This window comes from Mytilus edulis, chromosome 1 (genome assembly GCF_963676685.1).
Source record: "Mytilus edulis chromosome 1, xbMytEdul2.2, whole genome shotgun sequence".
Lineage (NCBI taxonomy): Eukaryota > Metazoa > Mollusca > Bivalvia > Mytilida > Mytilidae > Mytilus > Mytilus edulis.
This window is the reverse complement of record NC_092344.1, coordinates 101,197,017-101,224,272: the sequence shown is the minus strand read 5'-3', so window position 1 is coordinate 101,224,272 and position 27,256 is coordinate 101,197,017. Positions and strand designations below refer to the sequence as shown.

The following is a 27,256-nucleotide window of genomic DNA, read 5'->3' as shown; positions in this document are numbered from 1 at the left end:
ATATATTTTAATTTCATAGAATACATGTTACACCTCTTTCAGAATCCAGGAAACGCCCCTAAAGGTAAAGACAGATTTGAACTGTGCAGTATATCTGAGGTAGTTAATGCACACCTTAGCCAAGCGTTACTCAGTCAGATTATAGCACAGTAAGAACAAAGAGATTTTACCCATGTCATGTGTTAAACTCATTTAAATTTCACACTTAACACAAATTAGTTGATGGAGAAATGTTTCCACTAGTCTTTGTAATTTTACTAGGGAAGTCAGGGGACACTTATACAACATTCTCTGCACTATTGAAGACTGCTAACACTGGCCGAACGTCAGATTCATCTGAACCCTACAACTTTCTTTATTGACAACGAAGTTGCTGTCTGGAATAGTGCCAGATCAGCCTTACAATAAACACAGAGTGCACCTGGACTGATACTTATGCTTTCCCCACAAAAAAGACTGCTGTTGTTTTTTATTTGGTCGGGTTGTTGTCTCTTTGACACATTCCCCATTTCCATTCTCAATTTTATAAGAAAAGATCTTAGAGTACTTGTAGTTACTGACAGCTAGTTCAAAGTCAATAAAAACTAATTAAAAAAACATGCATCTAAGACTACAATTATATGACTTCATAGCATACTCTGTGTTTGTTGATGCTTTAAATGTACATACAATGTACAAAATAAAATATGTAAATATTTTATTTTTTTCATGTTTTTTTCATATTTTATAAGTGACATTGATTAGTCTTGTAACCTGTAATTAACTGCTACACACAACTTTACACACAAGTCAATCACTATCAAAACACTTCCCGATTGTCCCACATTTAAACTTCCCAATTGTCCCACAAACATCTTCCCGATTGTCCCACACAAAACTTCATTACTTTTTTACCTGTAATTTCAAAAAGTGGGACAATCGGGAAGACACCTAATTTTAAAGCCCGGAATTGGTGGCTTTCGGTTATTGTCTCTTTGACACATTCCCCATTTCCATTTTCAATTTTATGTTTGTCAGATATGAATTCATTTATCTAGCAGTTCATATAATGTGATTTACACACATTTAAAGAAAACTTATTGTAAATTAGAAATAAAATTCATAAAACATGAAATTAAAGAAAAGAGAAAACATTATAATGATACTTAACATTTTCTTCAATATACGACGTTAGATGTAACATTATAAACAATTTGTCGTTACATTTTGTTAGCATGAAAAATCTGACTTGCTACTTTTCAGAAGAAATTACCTATCTTTCAATTATTAATTTTCTTTTTCCTTGATTTTTTTGATTGGTTAAAACGCGTACATTTAAATATATATATTATCCTTAGCTGCTTTTTTCATTCATCATTGCAAAATAGACTAAGGAAGAAACAAATACAGTACAAGGTATGTATAGCAAGGTTAAAGAGGTCATGTGCTGTGCAGAGATACTGTTCGCATTGTTAGACGCTATACATAACGAGGTAAGAAATATCTTCTTTGCAAAGACATCTAACTGGGACACAGCAGGATCGTCAGCTTTGTTTTAAACGGGTACAGTATAAAGTTAGTTATACCCTCTTTGTATTTGAAAAGACATCGGGTATATGTGCAGGGTTAATTTTGGTAACGAAAAAAAGGGTACGAATAAGCTTATAACACAAACGGTACCCAATTTATCTGCAGCAGATGTGCATTTCAACAATCAATGTCTCCTCAGTGAAACTCGAGGTCAAAATATTTAAAATCCAAAGCTCATTAGAAATATAAAGAGCTAAGTTATACCCTCTTATTGCAAGTGTAAAGTGAGACTTGCGTTGCAATTTAATTTTGGAAACATAACACGTATTTTCACTTATCTATATATCCTTACTTCCAAAATTAAACCGTATAGAAATGAAATTCGAATAGCCTGAAGTTGTTGTTATACTTATAACTTATGAACGCTTATAATTTACTAGACAAAAGTCGTTAAATTATTATTTTGATTAGTATTGTCGTTTTAATCCGTTTGACAAGGTCGAAAAAAAATAAACAAATAAAACAAATATTTGAAACTAACAATGTCCGGCCGAAGACAAGAACGAATACACAAATTTCACAAAATAAATTGTATTTCCATAACATGCAACAAATTCTCGAAATATATTTCGTTCCAAGGTTGTTGCCCCGAAAATATAATGTATTCGAATGACATTTGTTTGTATGCAAAAGAGATGACATTTGTTGATTTTATTACTACCACTGGGTCGATGCCTTTGCTGGTGGACTATTAGTCCCCGAGGGTATCACCAGCCCAGTAGCCAGTACTTCGGTATTTGCATGAAAATACGGATTTTTTGTGTTATTTAAATTTGCTGTTACAAAATATTATAAATTATTATAAATTAAGGAATGTATCTTCCTCATGCAAAGCTCTGATTCCTTTCACGAATTTGACTATACGTTTAGACCTTTTGGATTATAGCTCTTCATCTTTTATATAAGCTTTGGATTTCAAATATTTTGGCCATGAGCATCACTGAAGAGACATATTTTGTCGAAATGCGCATCTGGTGCAACAAAATTGGTACCGTTGATTTTATTACTACCACTGGGTCGATGCCTCTGCTGTTGGACTATTAGTCCCCGAGGGTATCACCAGCCCAGTAGCCAGTACTTCGGTACTGGCATGAAAATACGGATTTTTTGTGTTATTTAAATTTGCTGTTACAAAATATTATAAATTATTATAAATTAAGGAATGTATCTCCCTCATGCAAAGCTCTGATTCCTTTCACGAATTTGACTATACTTTTTGGACCTTTTGGATTATAGCTCTTCATCTTTTATATAAGCTTTGGATTTCAAATATTTTGGCCACGAGCATCACTGAAGAGACATATTTTGTCGAAATGCGCATCTGGTGCAACAAAATTGGTACCGTTGATTTTATTACTACCACTGGGTCGATGCCTCTGCTGGTGGACTATTAGTCCCCAAGGGTATCACCAGCCCAGTAGCCAGTACTTCGGTACTGGCATGAAAATACGGATTTTTTATGTTATTTAAATTTGCTGTTACAAAATATTATAAATTATTATAAATTAAGGAATGTATCTCCCTCATGCAAAGCTCTTTCCTTTCACGAATTTGACTATACTTTTTGGACCTTTTGGATTATAGCTCTTCATCTTTTATATAAGCTTTGGATTTCAAATATTTTGGCCACAAGCATCACTGAAGAGACATATTTTGTCGAAATGCGCATCTGGTGCAACAAAATTGGTACCGTTGATTTTATTACTACCACTGGGTCGATGCCTCTGCTGGTGGACTATTAGTCCCCGAGGGTATCACCAGCCCAGTAGCCAGTACTTCGGTAGTGGCATGAAAATACGGATTTTTTTGTGTTATTTAAATTTGCTGTTACAAAATATTATAAATTATTATAAATTAAAGAATGTATCTCCCTCATGCAAAGCTCTGTTTCCTTTCACGAATTTGACTATACTTTTTGGACCTTTTGGATTATAGCTCTTCATCTTTTATATAAGCTTTGGATTTCAAATATTTTGACCACGAGCATCACTGAAGAGACATATTTTGTCGAAATGCGCATCTGGTGCAACAAAATTGGTACCGTTGATTTAATTACTATCACTGGGTCGATGCCTCTGCTGGTGGACTATTAGTCCCCGAGGGTATCACCAGCCCAGTAGCCAGTACTTCGGTACTGGCATGAAAATACGGTTTTTTTGTGTTATTTAAATTTGCTGTTACAAAATATTATAAATTATTATAAATTAAAGAATGTATCTCCCTCATGCAAAGCTCTGTTTCCTTTCACGAATTTGACTATACTTTTTGGACCTTTTGGATTATAGCTCTTCATCTTTTATATAAGCTTTGGATTTCAAATATTTTGACCACGAGCATCACTGAAGAGACATATTTTGTCGAAATGCGCATCTGGTGCAACAAAATTGGTACCGTTGATTTTATTGTATGCAGTTTTAAGTGTAAAATCAAATAAGAAAATCAATTATTACTTTTTACTAGTGTTAAATTGTGCTAATAAACCAGTTACATCAAAAATGATTGCCATTGAGACAATTTTCACCACCAAAGACCAAATGACATAGAAAATAACAATTGTAGGTCACCGTACAATGAATGAAACCCATACCGTGTGGTAAGCTATAAAAGATCCAGAATGGCAAATGCTTGTAACACTTCAAACGACAACTCATTTACAGGCTCCGGACTTCGAACAGGTTCTTACAGAATGTGTCAGAGTTTAAAATATTTAAATTTCCTTTTTTAGATAAATACCATTGAAGATACAATTTCAACTTAAAACACTGCTCAATATTAAATCAACTAATACATTTATACAGCTTTAGGCTGATCGACATCGGAAGAAAATAATAAAAACCAAACTCAATCTCAAAATTACGTGAAAATACGTTGCCCAAATACAAGCAACAATAGTATACCGCTGTTCGAAAGTCATCAATTGATTGAGAGAAAACAAATCCGGGTTACAAAAGCACAAGGCCTATAATCTAATACACCATACGCGCGTTTAGTCAACATACGACTGACCAGTGACGCTCAGATGAAAAAAACTAAATAAAGCCAAAAAAATACAAAGTTAAAGAGCACTGATGACCCAAAATTTCAAAAAGTTAGGCCAAATACGGCTAATGTTATTATGACTGGGAAAAGAAAATCCCCAGCATCCAATAGTTCGTATTTTGGAAAACAGTTCTATAAAAATGACTATATAATTGATGTTCATGTCAACATCGAACTGGTAACTAACCATAGAATAAAAACGAACACGTCAACCCAAATGAAAGCAACAGTAGTATACCGCTGTTCGAAAGTCATAAATTGATTAAGAGAAAACAAATCAGGGTTACAAACTAAAACTGAGGTAAACACATCAACTATAAGAGGAAAACAACGAAACAACAGAAACACTGAAGTGCACCAAAAAAAACCCTGACAATGCAACACTCAGAGAAACGAACTATAAGATAACAACTGTCATTTTTCTGACTTGGCACAGGAAATTTTAAGAAAATGGTGGGTTGAACCTGGTTTTGCGGCTAGCCAAATCTCGCGCTTTTATGGCAATGTCAAAATATAACACTAAAACGATAACACTACATGACAGTACTATAAAAATGACTATATAATTGATGTTCATGTCAACACCGAAGTAATAACTAACCATAGAATAAAAACGAACACGTAAAACTCACTAGGACAGCACATAAAACAGCACAAAAACATGCATTGTCACACGATGATAACGCTACAAAAGTGATTTCACAGGGAAACCTCTAATTTTTTTATTTAGTTCCAAATCAGGTTTTTAATTATGGTTATTGTGTAATATAACAATTACAATTCGATTCTGCCATTTGATTAGGGACTCTCCAGTTTGAATTTTCCTCCTCGTTTAGTATTGTTTTTTTGTTATTTTACTTTTTCCTGGGTGGAAGATCCTTTAACATTAAGAAAAGTTTAAAGTTTTGTAAACAGTTAATCAATAATTATGTTCATATCCATGATATTGTTTGCATACAATTTATGTTTTTGTTTCTTACAGTTAGCTTAATAAGATGAAACCAGCTATTGTGTGACCGGAACACAAAGACATTACTGTCTTCCTTTTTGTGTGTTCAATAATGTTAGTCAAAGATTTTAAATACAAACAATTGTAACATTTCTTGCCACTTTAATTTCATTTAAGAGACGAATGTTTCTCTCATTCCATAAAAGTATTATTTTATTTTAAATAAGTTCAAGGCAAAATGATACTTGGAAACCCTGTAGAGTCTGTGATTGTCAAGGTACCCGTACTTATTGCGGTTCTCATTTCAAATGCCTTTGTAATAAGTATATGGATGTCTCCAAAAGCCAGATCACCAATATCAGTTGTTTTGTCTATAATTGCAGTGTGTGACTTGTTGATTATTTTTTGTGGAACAACTATCACAGTTTCGCAGTATATTGGAGGCAAAACGCTGAGCCCAGTCTGTTGCTACGTAGCGAAGATCACGATGGAGTTTGCATTTATATGGCATTCAAATTCTATATTTTTGACCACATTTTTAGCAGTACAACGATGTATGGTATGCGCATTTCCTTTTGCTGGCCCACGAATGTGCGGAATGAAATCAACCAAAATCTTTGCATTCTCCTTTTTTATCGTAGCCTTGCTTCAAGCACTGCCTGATTTGATGATCCGCGACATTGATCATTTTGAAATAACAACTACTGAAAACATGACAGCCTTAAAATGCACACCAAATTATGTTGTAGGTGAAAATGTAATGTCCAAAATCTACATGGTATATGATGAGTATCGTTTATTTGTTCTCAGTTTAGGTCCGGCAGTTATTATAACTTTTTGTATGATTGTTATAGTGATAACAATCAACCGGCGGAATATAGTAACAGGGCAATCGTCAAACCAAAGAAGTAAAATGAAAACAACAATTATGTTGGTAATGATCATGTTCATTTTCGTTGTTGGGGAGTGTCCAGGTACTATATACTGGCTATATGCATGCTTTTTTCCCGAACACGTATACCTGGTTACGTACTAAAACTGGAGTTTGGTTTCTAAATATGTTTATGGTCATATCATACCTCGTTAATATTTGGGTATATATTGCTATGTCAAAGGAATTTAGGAAACGCTTTTTTGAATTAGTTTTCCGCTTAAAGGTCAAACGGAGAACAAGTACCAGTCAGACGATGAGCACACCTCGGTCCTTTTAGTATATACTGTAAATTGATTTTTTTCTAATGCCCGCGTCGCACTGTCCCGATTTTTATATACGATGGACACCCGAATGCGAAAATTGTAAGTTCGTACGAAGTTGGTCCCGATCTCGTTAAAATACCAAAAAGTGACCGAAGCAAGTACGATGAATAACGAAGACTATACGATGGTGCCGAAATTATATACGATAGCAAAAGATGGACATACGAAGGTTAACCGAAGACGGATATTTAAGCTTCATATCTCAGCCGAAGCCTACACGATGGATCACGAAGGCTACACGATGGATTACGATGATGGCGCGATGGCCATACGATGTCTAAAGACGTCGTGTACAGCTTACGATGCATTTAAATTATATGACGCTCTGCATTGCCTTGTTTGAACTGTAAAATGTGTGCACTAGTCTGAATAATCACCCATAATTATACCCATGTTTACCGATCTATCTTAAAGGTAAGGTAATGGGTTCATTGATCCCTTTTATTCAAAAAGAGCTCTTTCCAGGAGAATATCATAATAATATAGACAAAAGGAAGGATATGGGGAAAGCAACAAATGCGTCAAAATATGACATATAGAAAACAAAATGGTTATGGAGTAAACATTCGTGTGACAACAACTCAGACGATATATTAAAAATCAGAATAATGAAGAAAAAGTTGGTTTCCCTATATACGTGTACCTTCAGTGTTGGTGTACGAGGCGCGTTTATAATTTTCATTATGTTACTTGATATGAAAAATTGACAAAAAAATAATATTGTACTTGTAAAAGTAAATCCTGAGCCTGTAATAGCTGCTTTGGTTTTCCCGTTTGAATGGTTTTACACTAGTAATTTTGGGGCCCTTTATAGCTTGTTGTTCGGTGTGAGCCAAGGCTCCGTGTTGAAGGCCGTACTTTAACCTATAATGGTTTACTTTTTAAATTGTTATTTGTATGGAGAGTTGTCTCATTGGCACTCACACCACATCTTCCTATATCTATCTTCTTGTTCCATTTGAATTAATAGAAACAACGCTGTCGCCTTTTTTGTTCTCATAGAATCATATGATATGAGCTCCATGTTTTGTGAACGTCTTTTTTAACTGTCGTATTAGACTGACCAGTGTATATCGCGCATGGCACGTTAAATGTATTTTAGCGTGAAAATTAACTTACATTTAGCTGGATTTATTGCCGTCGTAGTTCCATCTTGTTGCCTTCGTACTTTTAGTCGATGGCAACACGACGGGATTACGAGGTCTTCACGAAGTCGTGTTGCTATCGTAAGACCTTCGGGTAGCTTCGTGATTCATTCGTGTAGACATCGTAATGTCAAAACTGCCCGATTGAAACGATGGAAACACGAATGCAATACGATGTTCAAAGATGCATTCCCGGTGACATTACGATGGTGATGATGGTAATACGAACTCAATACGAACCCTCAACATCGGTCGCACCTTCGGGAATTTTTTAACATGTTGTCCCCGAAGGCTAGAAAAAGTAGCCAATGGTTCTACGAGGGTCAAAGATGGCACTACGAATAGCCCGATCTGGATACGATCAGTCCCGATTTTGAAAATTTCCATTATCGTGTTGCCATCGGCGTAAAAATCGGGACAGTGTGACGCGGGCATTAAGAACCGTCGGGAAGAACTTAGATTCAATTTTTCAACGTAGATCACAGTAGTCCGTTATTTTCGTGATATTTCGAGTAACTTGATCAGGTTTTTCGAATGTCTCCATGTTTATTATTATTAATCAAACATTACTTTGAGTTACAGAAGTAAGATTTATCCTTAAACTGCATTCCAAGTCTGGAACCTGTAGTACAGTAGTTGTCGTTTGTGAATGTGTTACAGATTTGTTTTTCGTTCATTATTTTGAACATAAATTATGCCGTTAGTTATCTCTTTTGCCTGTACCAAGTCAGGAATATGACAGTTCTTGTCCATTCGTTTTTGATGCGTTTTGTTATTTGATTTTGCCATGTGATTATGGACTTTCCGAATTGATTTTCCTCTGAGTTCAGTATTTTTGTGATTTTACTTTTTGAATTGTTGTACAATTGTCATGTTGAGGCCTTTTATAGCTGACTATGCGGTATAAACTTTAATAATTGTTTTAAAAAGGACATACGGTGACCTATAGTTGTTAAGTACTGTGTCGTGTTGGTCTATTGTTGAGAGTTGTAATTTTGGCAATCATTTTTGCAATTAACTTTTTAAAAAACGCATCACATTGTGCAAATAAAGATAAGCAGAATGTATGATCAAGAGTTCTCATTATTGTACATATGTACCAATATATATTAACCTCATAATTTTTCAAATCAAAATCACAGTTAATATCGATAAAAACAATATTTAAATATTTTAATTCTTTGTTGAATATACAATCTTAAGTAATTTATGTTTCAAAGGATCAATTAGTTTTCATTGAACGTGCCAAAATCAACAGGCTTGATAAACACACCACCGTACAATAAGTAAATGTCTTTGTGTGTATTTTGAGAATATTATCTTGTCGCAAAAGTAGCATATTGGCGCAAATAAGTTTTGGCGCAAATTAGTTTATTTTTGGCGCTAAAAAAAAAATCGACCATTAATTTCAAGTATTCTTCAATAAGTCACAATGTTAGAAATATAGTTTATTTTAGAGACCGTAAATGCATTATTTGTTTGTTTATATTTGCTTTTCAAAACCCGGACCCGATTTGAAAAATACCAGACATTTAAAACATCGTCTAACGTATATAGCTTAATTTAGAATGAAAGAAAAGGAAACTATACTTCGATTCCGCTGAAAACTTTATTTGTTCAAAACAATTGTTTGTCGATCATGAATGATACTGATATATTCTTAATAAAAAAGAATAGATTGCATTTTAATTTTCCACGGTTTCTGGTCTCATCTTTAAAAAAAGTCTGACCAATCCGACAAACACAATCTCAATAGGGCAATTATCTACTGTGGTCATTGTGTACGTATTATGACCATACAAAGGAAATAAATTTATTTCCATGTATAATGTAGATTGTGTTTTCTGCTTTGATTGAGTGTGTAGTGTCATGATCATACATGTACATGTAGTAGCTGCTAATTGTAGTTGTAGAGAATGTTAATACGAAAGTTGTAATCCATTTGTTTGATTGATTTGATTATAAGCCTGGTACCTTTAATAAGTATTTGAGCTTTCGATCTTTCCATTTACGTAGATTTTCCGTTTAGAATTTTCCACGGAGTTCGTTTTTTTTTTGTTATTTTACTTTTTAATTGTTTTCATTATAATGTAAGTTATTTCTGATCTAAAAGACTATCTTAGATAAACGATGTTGATAAATATCAAGTTATGCCGTTTTCAGCTGAAGGGCATACGATACAGTTACAGGGAAGGGAATGACGTTGCTAACGTAAAATGTTATTTTCGCGACGTCAAACTATGACATATCGGGAAAAGATGCATTTTTCGACTGATTTTTATCATTCAAACTGATGTAATTTGAAAACGAGTGCATGGACCCCTATTTTTTAAAACAGCAATTTGTTTCATTTTGCAAGGAGATTATGTGACCCAAATTTTATAAAACTGAAAATAGCGCAATTTTTTAATTTTGATAAACATGCAGCAAAAAATTACGTTTTTTCCTCTATTCATGAACATTTGATAAATATAGAGTTATTTCGGAATAAAAATTGCATATTTTTTTATGATACTCATAAAATACAGAAATTAACGATTATTAAACAAAAAACAATTTGTGCTTATCTTTCAAAACAAAAAAGTTATGTCTTTCTTTCGAAAAAGAAAATAGGGACACAAATCTGAATTTTGAGCAAATATACAAAATTTCGACCTCATTTTACTCAAAAAGTAGTACATGAAGGTATATTTTTTATTACATTTTTGATTTAATCAGGTAAAAAAATAGCCTATATGCAAATTTTCATCAACTTGTAAATACAGGTTCAAAACTGTATCGTATGCCCTAACTGCCTCATAGATGTACATAATTTATTTATTGTAAGCTTCAAGCTTTTGTCGTTCTTTTTCATTAAAATTTAAAAAAATGTGTGCATTATATTTTCTTCAAGCTAGTTTACACATATGTAATAAAGTTTGATAATAATCTTAGTACTTTTGTCGATATTTTTTACTTGGTTGGGTGAAAACATTTACACTACTACTTTCTCTGAAAACATTATATAGTATGTTATGTAAAGACGATGTGATATTTGTCTTTGTTCTGACATCATATAAATGACGACATGTGGCTATAACAAAGACAGCAAGCAACATCGTGTTATGAAAAACGATTTTCAATTCGTCTGCATGCCATGTAAATTATCCCTATCCGTTTCTCAAAGAAAAAGGGCCTATCAAATATACATATAGATTCTCTCCGGGCACTCTGGCTTCCTCCACCAATAAAAACTGGTCGCCACGAAATAGCCTAAATGCGGTGCTTAAAAGTGGCGTTAAAACACCAAAAATCAAATCAAATTATTAAATAGCATAGAAAAAATACCGCACCCGCAGTCGGCCTTCAACCGGCTTTTTAACTTGAATGTGTTCTAGATCAGCATAATAGATCCCAAACAAAACTCCGAAACATACAAATGAACCCAAAATTTAAAAAAAAATAAAACGCTCTAGACTCATAAAGGCTAGAGGTTTCTGACTAGGGACAGGTGCAAAATTGTGCCGAGGTTAAACGTATTTTGTTAGATATTAAACCTCACCCTATACCTCTAGCCAATGTGGAATAACAAACAAACAACAGAACGCTAATGTATTATTCAAACTGCGGACCTTAACCATTATTCAAATGAGAACATGAATGTGAGAATCTTTTGTAAGCCTTATGATGACGTCGAAAAAACAAATATCAAATATTTTTAACTAATTCCCAATATATTTGGTAGTTAAAAGTAAACAGTGGTATTTATAAAATACGAACGACTTTCATCCAGACTTAAATATTAGACAGGTACGAACTGTTTGCTTATAAATTATACAATACAGCGTATAAATCTAATAACAATTAATTTTTGTTTGTAATATTCTTTAATTACAAATGCCAATATTTTAAACGTAATTTTAGAGTTTCAAACTGTTCAAAAAAGATTTAACATTAGGATTTTACATTTACAATGAAGAAAAATCAACGCCGTTAAATTCAAAGTTTGTTCGTTCCTCTTCAACTAAGTTATCCTGAACACGAGAAAACTTTACAGGCCTCGTGGTTACATCATCATCATGATTGTACATTTACTAACTTTCGGCCATTAACAAAAATATTGAACTTCTATGTTAATTTCAAAAAAGGGGAAGTCCATCAAAACTTACAAAATCCAACTGCTTTATCAACCAGCAATACAATTGCCTTGGTGCAGACAGCTTCCGAAGAAACTAGTGGATTCATCCTGGTTTAAACCTTTCATTTGTCTCTGGATCTTGAACGTCCAAGGCAAAACATAGCCTGATAGCTAGATTCATAAATACCAAAGTCACGCTAAGAGACGTACGACACAAAAAGAGGTACATAATATCACATATGTAAATAAAAGGAAAACTGTAATTTAAAAGAAAGATAGACAACTTCAGCACCTAGAATCTAGAATCATTTGCGAAGTAGACACCGACTATTTATCATACTTAGGTCTTGGTACTTTCCTATAAACGTATTGAGAGCAAAGGAAGATACTGTATTTGCCAAACTCTTTCTCGTTAATGTTTCTGTGCGCGATTGATGTAAGTATATTGCTGAGAAATAGAGGAAAATTTATGATTTCAAAATTGAAATCTTCCCTCGTGTCCAAGATTCTTCTACGAGTGACTGTTGTAGGCAATTTCCCTCCCTCAGTTCCCTTTTTTCAACTTTTTTTCTTTAAACTTAGAAGAAGTGTTTTTTTTTTTTTGTATATACTAGGTGATTTGATTTAGCTAATTATGACATTTTTGGCTTGGCTTAGTTCACCCTTTTTCTATGCCAAGCTATTGTTTTATGTAATATGCTTTGTGATATGTTATTATTGTATTGTTATGTTTTTCATTCATAATTATATTGTTGTAACAATTTATATATATTGTGTATTTTTATATGAACAAAAGAATAAGTGAAAATTTTGCAATTTTCTTTCTAGTTTCTCAATTCAGTTGTACATTGCCCTCATGATGTCAAAAAGAACTTTTCGACGAATTCTGACACTAATATCATATCAGATGGTTTGTTAAAGTTGTAGGACGATAGCATCAATGTATATGTCTAAAAATGACGCGAAAGATGCTGTATCTGAGGTTTCTTTAATCTGTAGTTTAAGAGAATATGTTAATGGAACCCAATCCAAAACAATTGGATGTTTATTAAGAAAACATCATCATGAAATTGAGAATGGAAATGGAGAATATGTCAAAGGGACAAACAACCCGACCAAAGAGAAGATAACAGTCGAAGGCGAAAAATAGGTCCAGCACAGCGAGAAAATCCTGCTCCCGGAAGTGAGCCTAAGCTTAACCCTTAAATAAAAATGTGTACTAATTTAGTGATAATGGACGCCAACTCCAAAACATATAAATGAACTAAAATTTAAAAAAAACATACAAGACTAACAAATGCTAGAGGCTGCTGATTTGGAACAGGCGCAAACATGTTCTGTGCGATCTCAACTCCAATAGCCAATGTAGAATAAAGAAGCACATATCAATACGCACAGTAAAGCTCAGTTTAAAAGAAGTCCGAGTACGATGTCAGAATAGGTAACAGAAGAAACTACGCAAAAAGACAATGCATAAATTAACAAAGGACTACTGGAAGTTACTGACATACCAGCTCCAGACCACAATTGAACTGATTAAAGATTATGTCCTCATCATATGAAAATCTAGCACAATCCATCCCATTCGGGAAATATTTTTCTGCTGTTTGGATGGGTTTTTGTATTTTTGACACGTTCCTCATTTCTATTCTCAATTTTATTATCAACGTGTTTACCTATATAAAAATGATTTTTTAGTAAAAAGATATAATCTGATATATGTCCAATATCTTTTCTCTGGGTGCATTTAATGCCTGATTATGTTTTATATGACCGATGAATACAATAAAACCTTCTTTTTTTCAATCCCTGAATTTCTGAAATTTTAAAACAACTTTTATTTTTAATTTTATTTTAATTCGTGCATGATTTTCTACATTTAGCTTAAGATAATTGATTGACCGACCTGTATTAGAGATATGAAATTGCTTTGAGTATTACGTGCTGCGCATTATTCTGTAAATGCCAGACAAAATTGTAATTTTCAGCTGAATTTAATTTCTTAGATTATTAAAGGGTGTCATAACCATTTACTACTTCACGATAGTCACTTTTAAACTTTAATCTTTTCTCCCTAATGATGATCATTTCATATATTTGAAAATTTCAAAGATGATAACGACGAATAATTTGATATAATTTTAATAAAATCGTTGAAACATGTGTTCATTTGTTCAAATAAATGCATGATTATGCATTTTATCGTTTGATCTGTGATTTACGTAATACCCTCTAATTAATATGGTACCTTATAAAGATTTATTTTTTTCTCAAAAGGATATCAACTTTAATTCTGCTAGAACTAAATTGATATATTTTTGCCGTTAATTTTTTTAAATTCTATGCATGAAAATTATAATAATGGAAACGTTATTGCTTGTAATGCCGAAAAGACGAGCAAGCGTCGTTTATGTGGTGTAGATATCATTGAAGAGTGTCAGGATTTAAACAAAACATTTTGCAATAACAACTTTGCACAAACAAGACGCGCTTTTACGGGTTGCTATAATCTTCAAGCACTGTTACGGGTCATGGAGAAGATACGAACGAGTGCAAAACCATGTACATGGCTTAAGCCAGGAGTGATTTTCGTTGTTTGCTGTCTGCCATATTTGTTCAAATTGTATTACGCATACACCAGTGCGTTTGTTTTCCCCATCATTTTGTAATCCCTATTGCATCTTATAGCTTTTTCTATCGAATGGGGGTTGGTTATTGTTGACCAGGAGTGATGATGCCATCGTGATTTGATAGTAGCGCACTGATTCTTATTATTTTGAATGTTAGAAATCTATTAATACATATTCCCCTATACAAAACTAAGATTGCTTTCTCTATCTTTTGTCTTTGTTTGCTTTTATTTGTACATATTTAAGCTTCTAATTTGTAAATATTTTGGTATCGATCATTAATATAAAGACGTTTGTTGCAGTAGCAAATGTTATTGTATATTTATTTATATCAATAACTGTGCAAATTATTGTTGTTGGCATTCAAATGTTTTAAAAAGTAGCTGTCAAGGTCCGTAAAAATAAATCGTATTTGAAAAACTAGTATACCTTAGGACAGCAAACATCAAACGTTTCTATTTAAAATAACTTAAAGATTTATTTACAAAAAGGTTATCTAAACTATGGTTTATTATGAAATTGAATAAAGTCATTATTAAACCTGAAAAAGGACCACAAACCTGAGGTTAGATTATTGCCAAGCAGAGGTAACCTTCTAAACAAATGCTTTAAAAATATTGTGATAAATTAATACTCGTATACATGACGTTGGTTATAAGATAATAAGCAACTTAACATTACATAGGAAGAATACTTAAACGCTTACTCTCTGATTTGCTAATATTCAAAAGCAGTCACCTATCATTCAATCATTTTAATATAATTTCTTCCAGGAAATCTCTTTGATGACGTTGGTTATAAAATAATAAGCATAGGAATAATACTTAAACGCTTACTCTTTGATTTGCTAACATACAAAATTTCAAAAGCAGCCATATCATTCAAATTTTTTTATATAATTTCTTCCCGGAAGTCACTTTGATTGGTGCAAAATGCGAATATCTGAACACATTTAATCCTTAATAACTCACTTTGTATTCATTGTGAGGAGAGAAGTGTTAAGAAGTAACACATACAGTACAAAGTAAGTAGGGAATGGGTAAAATATCATAGGCTGTGTAGGCTTAGTATTTTATTGCTAGATTGAATACAGTACAATGTAAGTTATATCTCATATGCAAGTGTGGAGACGTCGAAAATGCTGCAGGGTCGTTGACTATTGCTTTAAAAATATGATACATTACAAGGTAAGTTTTACCCTCTTTGTATGTATAAAAGTTTGAGTACGGTGCAGTTTTACTTTTGGCAACACCGACAAATACTATAGAAAGTGTGTTATACCCTCTTTGTATGTGTAAAGACATAGGGAACAGTGACGTTTTACTTTTGGCAAATAAAGGCAACAGTAGTATACCGCTATTTGCAATTCATCAATCGATTGATTAAAAAATATCCGGGTTAAAAACTAAACTGAGGGAAACACATTGGTAACACAGACAGATACTATAGAAAGTATGTAACACTCTTTTGGCAATTTAACATGAAGAAGTTAGTTGCCGGTTAGATTTAGGTAACAATACACGATATCTTGTTTATCTATAAAAGAGGGGCGAAAGATACCAGAGGGACAGTCATACTCGTACATCGAAAATAAACTAACAACGCCATGGCTAAACATTGGTTTGCCATCTGACGCGCGTTTCGTCTATAAAAGATTCGACTATGACGCTCGAATCATAAGCTTAATATTTTAATCACGCAGTTTAGAATTTAAAACAGAAAAGCCTGAAGTTGAACATTGGCAGATGAAATTTCTGATTTCTTGTCCAAGTTCTTAATTTTATGCTATTACAATACAATTCAATTTATCTAGCATATGTAAAAAAGCTGGGAAGAATAAATCAGACAGTTTGACATTCTTGCTCTATAATCGTCTGCGTTCTGAATTAACGGAAATGAAACGGTAGTTCGGAAGTTGTACTAAAAAAGGCTGAGAAATATTGCTGTTTCAAGACGTTACAAAACAATAAACATCATTTTTTTATGATTTTAAGTTAAAGTTAATACAAATGTAGTTCATGCATAATAATATTTCTAAGGTAACTGTTAAGTAAGCTTAGGCGTAAAAAAGGAGGTGAATAGTCCATTGGTCAATACGGCTTTTTCCGTATTGGTCCTGTTCGAAAAGCAATATTAACTCCTGATTATATCGACAGGACAACGTAACTAGTATGGTACATGGTGATTTATCCGTATTAGGGCTGATTTGCTCAAATCATTTAATTAATAGAGTATTTTCATTTTACAAATTACAGAAAATGATGCTTGGGACACCTGTGGTATCTGTCATTATCAAGGTACCAGTATTCGTTGCTGTTCTTATTTCAAATACCTTTGTGGTATCTATATGGATGTCTCCGAAAGTCAGATCGCCTATAACAGTTGTTTTGTCTACAATAGCAGTGTGTGACTTGCTGACTTTTTTTTGTGGAACAATCTTCACAGTTTCCGATTACTTTGGGGGCAAAACCCTGATACCAGCCTATTGCTATTTAACAAGGATTTCGATGGAGTTGGCTTTCATATGGCATTCCATGTCTATATTGTCGACCACATTTTTAGCAGTACAACGATGTGTGGTATGCGCATTTCCTTTCGCTGGTCCACGAATGTGCGGAATGAAATCAACCAAAATATTTGCGATCGCCTTTTTTATCGTAGCCCTGATTCCGGCACTGCCTGATTTGATGATCCGCAACATTGAACATTTTGAAATAACAACTATAGAAAATACAACAGCCTTCAAATGCAAAACAAATTATGTTCTTGGTGAAAATAGCATGTCTAAATTCTACATTGTGTATAATCAATATGGATTATTTGTTCTCAGTTTGGCACCCGCAATTATAATAACTTTTTGTATGGTTGTTATCTTGATAACAATCAACCGGCGTAAATTAGAAACAGGGCACTCATCAGACCAACGAAGTAAAACAAGAACAACAATCATGTTGTTGATGATCATGTTCATTTTCGTAGTTGGCGAGTTTCCAGGTACTCTCTACTCAGTATATGCCAGTTTTTTCCCGAACACGTATACCTGGTTACGTTCTACAATGGGTATTTGGTTCCTTAATATGTTTATGGCTGTATCATACCTCGTTAATGTTTGGGTATATATTGCTATGTCAAAGCTTTTTAGGGAACGCTTTTTTGAATTGCTTTGTCGCTTCAATATTAAACAAAGAAAAAATACTAACCAGACCTCGTCCACACCTCGGGTGTAGAAATCCAGAAAATGGAATGTATCATGTTAAAAACATTATTGAGAAACAAGATAAAGTTTTTATAATAATGAATACAGAAGGTATAGTTATCAGATTGATTCGTTTTTTTAGTTGTTTGTTAGAGTGCTTTCTATAGGTTTTTTTTCGCGTGTAATTTTTGGTCACAGAATCTATTAACATCGTCAACATTATTTGCTACGAGTTTGGTTTCATGAAATAAAATTGAGAATGGAAATGGGGAATATGCCAAAGAGACAACAACCCGACCATAGAAAAAAACAACAGCAGAAGGTCACCAACAGGTCTTCAATGTAGCGAGAAATTCCCGCACCCAGAGGCGTCCTTCAGCTGGCCCCTAAACACATATATGCTAGTTCAGTGATAATGAACGCCATACTAATTTCCAAATTGTACACAAGAAACTAAAATTAAAAATAATACAAGACTAACAAAGGCCACAGGCTCCTGACTTAGGAGAGGCGCAAAAATGCGGCGGGGTTAAACATGTTTGTGAGATCTCAACCCTCCCCCTATACCTCTAGCCAATGTAGAAAAGTAAACACATAACAATACGCACATTAAAATTCAGTTCAAGAGAAGTCCGAGTCTGATGTCAGAAGATGTTACCAAAGAAAATAAACAAAATAACAATAATACATTAATAACAACAGACTACTGGCAGTTAACTGACATGCCAGCTCCAGACTTCAATTAAACTGACTGAAAGATTATGATTTCATCATATGAACATCAGGCACAATCCTTCCCGTTAGGGGTTTAGTATCATACCATCATAACATATATGAGAAGATCATAACCCGTGTCATGCCAACAACTGGTTTTTGAATAAATGTGTTTAGTTCCGATGCAAAGACCCTATAAGTGAATCAATATTAACGCCAAAATATGCGATCTTTAATGACCTGACAACAGTATCGTAACTATATCCCTTCTTAATAAGCCTATTCAAAGGTTTTGTTAGTTTTTGAGGTGAATACTGACACCTTTGTGCTTTATAAAGAATATTTCCATAAAAAATCGGATGTGAAATACCTGAATGTATAAGAAGTCTGCATGTTGAGCTATATTTACGAATGTTGTCCCGATGATAAAATTTAGTAAATGTTTTGACTAGTTTGTGATATCGAAAACCCTAGTGTAATAGTTTTTCAGTAATACATAAATTTCTCTCGTTAAAATCTAAAACATTGTTACATACACGAGCGAATCGTACAAGTTGAGATATATAAACACCGTAAGATGGTGACAAGGGAACGTCACCATCTAAAAATTGATAATTAACGATAGGAAATGAAAAATCATCTCTTTTATCATAAATTTTAGTATACAGCTTTTCGTTAATAATATAGATATCATCGAGGAAAGGGCAGTGGTTATTGTTAGTATTAGCTTTATTTAAAGTAAGTTCAACAGGATAAATTTCTTTAATATACATACTGAAGTCGTCATTATTGAGAGCCAAAATATCTAAAAGTATTATTAAATTTGTTTATCAGATGTTGTTTCGATGGGTCTTTGCTTATTTTTGTCATACATTGTAACTCATAGCAATACAAAAACAGGTCCGCAATAAGTGGTGCACAGTTAGTCCCCATTGGAATTCCGATAATCTGACGATATACGATAAGCATGTTGTTAAAGATAAAAGAGTAATATGTACAAACTGTTACATACACTCTATTAAAGATGAATACCACTTTATACTTTGAAATTGTCACAAATACAGACAAAACCGTCAAAAGTATATTAAAAGGTATTCATTGAAAAAATATATCCGTATACAAACTTATCCAGTTGTTTCTCGTCAATATTATATATTTGTTCTCACATATTGTGTTTACTAAAGTGAATCTTTCTCCGCTCGAATTTTGTAGATGTATAACTAGTAAATTGTATTTCATGTACACTTTATATGTTATATATTCTGGAATTGAAGTATGATTTGGTATATCTTATTTTAATTAGTGCATCTGAAATTATTATCATCTATATATATGTATCTTATAAGCTTTCGGAATAAATTGTATTTAAAAAGCTTTGCTCACCAGGAAAACAGCCTCGTTAAACGGTATCGCCCGAACAAATTTTGAAATATTTTGAAAAGTTAGACGTTTTAACTACTATATTTCTGTTGATATATAAATAAAGGCAACAGTAGTATACCGCTGTTCAAAACTCGTAAATCTATGGACAAAAAACAAAATCGGGGTAACAAACTAAAACTGAGGGAAACGCATTAAATATAAGAGGAGAACAACGACACAACATTAAAATGTAACACACACAGAAACGGACTAAGCATTAGACAAAATCCGATGAGAATAACAAATATAACATCAAAACCAAATACATGAATTTGGGATAGAAAAGTGCCGTGACACGTCTTATAGTACTGTGAATAAACACTCAAATATAAGAGGAAACAAGCGACACAACGGAAACACTACGTTTAAATGTAACACACACAGAAACGAACTATAATATAACAATAGCCATATTCCTGACTTGGTACAAGACATTTTTAAAGAAAACAATGGTGGGTTGAACCTGGGTTTGTGGCATGCCAAACCTCGCACTTTAATGGCAATGTTAAATAAACATTGAAATGACAACATAATATTACAGTACTACAATACAAATAATTAGGAGAACATATTAGACAAAGAATCACATGAATAATAGCTTACAAAAGGCATCAGGTTTAAAATTCAATACGCCAGAAACGCGCCTAGTCAACACAAGACTCACCAGTGACGCCCAGATATAAAAGTTCGAAAGTAAAAAAAAAGTACGAAGTTGTACAGCACTGAGGATCAAAAGTTCAAAAAGGTTGTGCCAAATACGGCTAGGGTTTTCTGCTTGGGAATATATAACTAACCATGACCAAATAAAAGCTGAATTTTAAGTGAAAAAGAAGGAAATTGTGCTTCGTTTGTACTCCAAAATGTAATCTGATTGACGAGAATTAGTTGGATTAAGTCGATGTAATTTCACGTGGAAAAAAAACATATTCACGAGACACAATCCTAGACTCAACGTAAAGTGGTATCATGTGCACAAGATGCCCATATCAAAACAGTTTTAATATTTTCTTTTTTTTTTAAATCGATAAGACTAAATCACTGATGTTTCATTTAAATGAATTATTAATTCTTCACTTGCTGATAAATGTATGCGATATTGATAAGTGTGTTATTGTATTTGTTTATTTTTATAAACACATGTCATAAACGCAGGGATATTTTATATCTTGTGTATCTTAACAGTTTCATAGCTTTTAGCTTTAGTTGTTACTCATTTGGATTATTAATATCGTCAAAATCATTTTTGTTGTTTTCTAGTAACTTCCATAGATTCATACATGTTACAACATTTGACAGTACCCTTTGTTGAGTTATTTTTTTGTTTTGAACTGGTTTAAAGAAAACTTTCAAAATTGCTTTCTCTTATCTGAAATTGATGGCTTGTTTACATTATCTTTCAATAGTTCCCAGTACCTCAAAAAACGGAAAGTTCATGGTTATATCATTGTACATATAGTGAATTACTGGCTGTTCCTACGTCCGCAATTTCACCAATTACAACCAATCACATCACAGTATAATGATTTATATCGCATTTCACTGTTCAGAAATATCGATTTTAAGGGTTATCTATACCTTCACTTGTTCTGTTATTGTGTATCAATTTCAATGGCCATCTTTAATACACAATTTCATAACTACATGTGTATTGCCCACATGATGTATAAATTAGAACCTACAGAGAGCAAGGTAACCACTGAATAACGGGATCCTTACTTGGTAAAAGAGATATAAAGGATGAGGTTTGGTCAAACATGTTTACGAATTGTTGTAGAACTTTTCATTCATAATGAATGATTTGGTAAGTGTAATGTGAACACATAACATCCGTCTGTACGTATACTCCAATCCAAACTTTAAAAAATCAAGGAATCTCAACCGAGAGCGCTAAATATCCTGAATTACAAGTTTATATTTTTATGTATACTCAATATGTTTACATTGAAACAACTCTATACCATAGTAATGTTCGTTTTTCATATCTTAAAATCAAGAAAATCAAAGTGAACATCTCTTACATTTGTAAAATTTAACAAATGCTTTGGTAAAAAAAGAGGGAGATATATAGAGGATGTTCAAAAAAATTTAGTCGAAAAGAAACTTGCAACGCCGTAGCAAAAACACGAAAGAAGACAAAAGCAAACAACAGTCTACAAAACACTACACCGAAAGCTAAAGACTGAGTAACCCGAACCATTTTTAATTTCAGGTTACAAAGATGTTTCATCTACTTCGTTTAGGGGACGACCATTTGATATTCTGAGGGGGGGGGGGGGGGGGGACAGGAGGATTTGTTTTTGAACGGTTATTTATTTTTGTAAACTAAGAGGACAGATTATTCATTTTCTGCACTATTGAAGCAAGATTTTTCATTTTCATTAAAGCAAGGGACTGATTATTCATTTTCACAACTATATTTTTGATATTCGAACATACAATTTTTTAAATGATTTATTTATTATAAATAATACATATAGTATAGTCAAGTGATTATTGGCAAACATACTACGCCGAGCAGAGCGATGCAAAAATATTTTTGAAGGGTTTTGGAGCCACTGAAAGCCCAAGAAGCTAAGAACAAATGATGCAAAATCATACTTTCTGGGTGTTCCGAAGACCCTTTCATAATCTGAAAATGAAGTTTTGTTTTAATAATTTTTTGACAATATTTTGGTCTCAAAGCAAAATGTATAAATTCAGTGTAAGACTGAAGTTTCTAGGGACAACATCAAAAGGCCAATGTGCATGATAAAGCAAAAATGGAATTCACATAGTTAAGCCTGTGGCTGCTGGTTTTTTTTTAAACTCATGATCAGGCTCATAACTAAATTACTAGATTACAAAAGGAATGCAACACTAACAGAATACAGAAGGGCAATCAATGAACAAAAGACAAATAAATAAAAAAAAACATTGATCCCGAAAAATCAGGGCTATAAGTCTGAGGGAAAACAGAACTTTCTTCTTGCAAGGCCGTGAACACAATTTGATATGGAGACAAGCGTTTGGTTTTTGAATTTCCTACATGTAGTTACGGCCCTATTAAAATAAAAGTGAGGTAATGTTTCCTGAGACAATATACCTCAAGTTAAATGAAACCAATTTTCAGACATTTAAAGTATATTTTAATAATATTTATAATTTTGTTATTAAAAAATTTGGGAAGTGTTTCCCGATTTTTTGGGGAAAAAAGATGAATTTATGAAGAATCTGGTGCCATCTCATACTTTCGATTAGACCTGCTGAGTTATTTATTTTCTATACATTGCAAGTCAGGTAATTTATTTTCAAACTACCACAGAACAAAACATTTATTTTTGTGATTATCAAGGCTGAGTTATTTATTTTCAAAATCCTCCTCCCCCTCCAGAATATCAAATGGTCGTCCCCTTAGTAACATTTTAAGATTTTCTATATCATGCATAAAAAGAGATTTTGGGAACAAGCCAGTGAGACAGCATCACAAAAATAAATTGTTCCGGGGGCTGTTGAAAGTTAAAGTCTTAAGAGATGTAATATTTTTAATAAATAAATTAAAAGAGCTACCAAAGTTTCAATTGAAAAATGGCTGTTCACAAAAACCATTATCGAAGATAGAAATTTTAAACATTGGAGGAATGACTTCCAATAAGTACATATTATTCTAGGTAATCAACATGCTTCTAATTCTTTTAAATATACATCTATTCGTTTCTCCATAAACATTATTAATTGAATAACTTTACACTAAAAATATGAATTTGGTTTTATTATGTCTTTGTGTAGAGTCTTGTGAGACATTAAAAAAAAATGAGAACTCTCGGAATTTGGATTGCAATTTCCCTAAAAAAAAGATGAAAAAACATCTCTTTTATTATAAATTTTGGTATTAGGTTTCCAGTTTAAGATATAAATATCAAGATCCAGGACAGGACAGTGTTCATTGCTAGTATTGGCTTTATTTAAAGTCAGTTAGGCAGGATAATAAAATTGACGGTACTAATTTTCTTGCACCAGATGCGCATTTCGACAATACATGTCTCAATCTCTTTTGTGTACATGTTTATAATTTATTGGGCTTACTATAATAATAAGTGTTATTATATTTTTATTATTATCTCATTTTAACACATAAGAAAGAATCCAACAGATACCATCTTATTTTCAAACTTCATACAAATAAGTGTACAAGAGTACATAACATACACTTATAAGCACACTTGTCAATAAAATCATAATTGAAATGATTGTAACACACGGCAAATTGTTTCTTTACATATCAATGAAAAATTTAACTATCGAATAAAATTTTAAAAAAAGAGATGCGGTAAAACATTTGCACATGAGACAACTATCCACAAAAGGTAAAATGAAGTGGATGTAACTCAGTATAGGCAACCGTAAAGCCTACAACCATGAGAAAACCCAATAACGTATAGTCGGCTAAAAAACCAACGATATGAACATTATGAAATAATTCAATTGAGAAAACTAGCAGCATAATTTATAGTAAAATAATGAACGAAAAACAAATATGACAAAAATGAACCAACGACAAACACTGCACAACAGGCTCCTGGCTTGGGAAAGGTACATAGAGAATATGGCGCGGGTTAAACACGTTTGTGGCTGCTCAACCCTCCTCTAATCTGGGACAGTGATGTAACAGCACAACATTAGAACACACTATAAACATCAGTTGAAAAAGCTTAACTCTTATGATCGGTACAATGTAAAACATCAAACAAAAACACAGGCAGGGCGTGGCAGGGAATATATCCACCCCTTATCCCTAACAACAGAATATACACTAAATACAGATCTGAGAGTACTCGCAGTTACTCACAGTTAGTTCAAACCCATAATCAACTAATAAAAAGATCATGGATCTAAAACAAAAAAAAGCAATCAGTACACATCAACATTCAAGGGATTTAGGACAATGGGGATATTAACGGTCAGACAAAAACACAAACTTGTGCAATGCCAAAATATACGTATCGTGAAAGTACATGTGAAATATTTAGTATCATGTGTATAAACTGATAACAAATCAATATTTATACCAATTAAACAATATTCTATGATCTATTTACAGTGTTAAATTGGTAACCTTTTAAAATAAGTTTGATTAAAGGATTGATAAATTTATCCGGATCGTATCTAAATTTCCAGGCTCGGTTGACAACATCGTCGTAAAATTAAGGAAGTGCTATTCCGTTCGAGATAAGTTTTCTACAAGTACAGTATTTATTTGCAAAGTGTTTTGCAAATTTCAACATGACGAACACTATAAGTCGTGATGTAAATTCGTTCATAATTTGATAAAAAATCTACATTCTATGGGATTTTGTTTTATTGGAGTTTCTGAGTTTGCTATATAAATCCTGTCTCAAGATTTGTTCCTGTGTTTATTCGAAAGAAAATACACCTCATGAATAGCTTTTCTATTTGAATAAACCAATAAAGTAAAACTGGATATTAATTGTTTTGTCTTTTTAACACACTTTTTACTATTGAAATCAAACATGGATTTAACATTTTAAATCCATTTACATTTTTCCAGTTGAAATGAACGATAAGAGTGTAACTTCACGAATATTATCATGAAAATGCACTATACTCTATTGAATATGATTTTTTAATTTATTTCCGGTCTACTGATGCAGCCTTGTATGTCTATCTTTAAGTAAATTCGTATGTTTGTTGGACCATAAGTTCTTCTGTAAGTAGTTTGTACTCAATGCTCCCTTTACCACAGATAAGGGTATAAATCAAATTATTTAAATATCCTTTTTAGTAGCAAATGGCATGATTTTATCCAAACATTTGGTTTTCCAATAGGAAAGCATTTAAATTTCATTTTTATGAAAATAAGGAACGGATGCATTTATTTGTAAGCTTTGTTACAATTACATGTAACATATAGTTATGTTATGAATATGTGTTTGAGCACTCGAGTATGACAAACTCAAACATCTACAAAACTCATTGTAATATTAAAAGTTGCTAATTAATCTATATTAAAATAACTGTAGTATAAACCATGTGCGGTTCTCATTGGCATTGTATCACATTTTGTGAGAAGGACGCTACATACTTGCTTACTACACGAAACCATTGTAATAGTCGGTAAAGTGACCCTCAAATGTTTCCATCTTTGTGGATAGCTGTCTTATAAGTTACCATACCACATCTTTTTATTTTTTAATGTAGATATTATGAATGGATTTAATGTAGAAAGCATGAATGGAAAATAAATAGTTTTCCTCTTAAAGTTTCCCTCGGTTTTAGTCTGTAACCCGGATTTGTTTTCTCTCAATCGATTCATGACTTTTTTAACAGCAGTATGCTACTGTTGCCTAAATTAACGAAACAGGGACCCTCACTGAGATTTATGTGTCAGTGGAGTAATTGTTAACAGCGTGTGTAAAACTGTTGTTGAATAATAAAAAAAACACTACTGTTTACTTTATTTCCTTTATCCAAACCTTAAAATAACCCCATTTTATTTTAACGCAGATAATACAAAAACAAAAACGTGATGATTAGCAATATTGCAAAACTCCAAGCTATAAGACCACACATTGTATATGGAGATTGCTAAAATTCCTTATATCCAATTGTGTGAATCATGCGAAGAGAACTTAGTTCTGTTGCATCATTTGGATTCCAACATTACTTGAAATATTTACAGAAGAATTTGTTTCAACTTCTTATTTATCGCAATGGAACAGTGAACATATTTTTTAATCTGATGCACTGATTCGTCTTTAATCATGGATTGCATCATTTAACAAAATCACCATGTATCTATTCTTTTTATAAGATATATATTATTTTCTATTAAAGATACGAAATATATGATATAATATAAATAAGAAGTATTCTTTCTTATAGTTTGTACTGACCTGTACTGACTTCAGTGTACGTCGCCATTTTTATACTGTTTAAAGTATTTGTCAAAATAATATTTTAATCGGTTGATGTATTTTCTTTGTTACAACGGATGTGGGGAAATATTAATGAATTGATGTTTACATGTAGTACATGTATATGATTATCAATACAATACTATTCATTAAATAATATCAAACAGCATTTACTTTATAGTATACCAATGAAACCGAAGACTCTTATACAAAAACGTAAATACTTGAACCAGGTAAGTCAAATTTTATGATGTTGAATTAAGTAATCTGCAAAGGTAAATATTAAATCCTGCTGCTTTTAATATGA

At 32.7% G+C, this 27,256-nt stretch overlaps 1 protein-coding gene across 1 annotated transcript in view; it reads right to left on the bottom strand.

Annotated features, from left to right (window-relative positions):
• LOC139498316 (excitatory amino acid transporter 1-like) overlaps positions 1-27,055 on the bottom strand; it is a 48,344-nt gene extending 21,289 nt beyond the window's left edge. Inside the window, exon 1 of the mRNA XM_071286696.1 lies at positions 26,929-27,055. Coding sequence (XP_071142797.1) covers positions 26,929-26,956 — 28 coding nt within the window. The 5' untranslated portion in view covers positions 26,957-27,055. The remainder of the gene's footprint in view (positions 1-26,928) is intronic.
• Between the last annotated feature and the right edge of the window lie 201 nt (positions 27,056-27,256).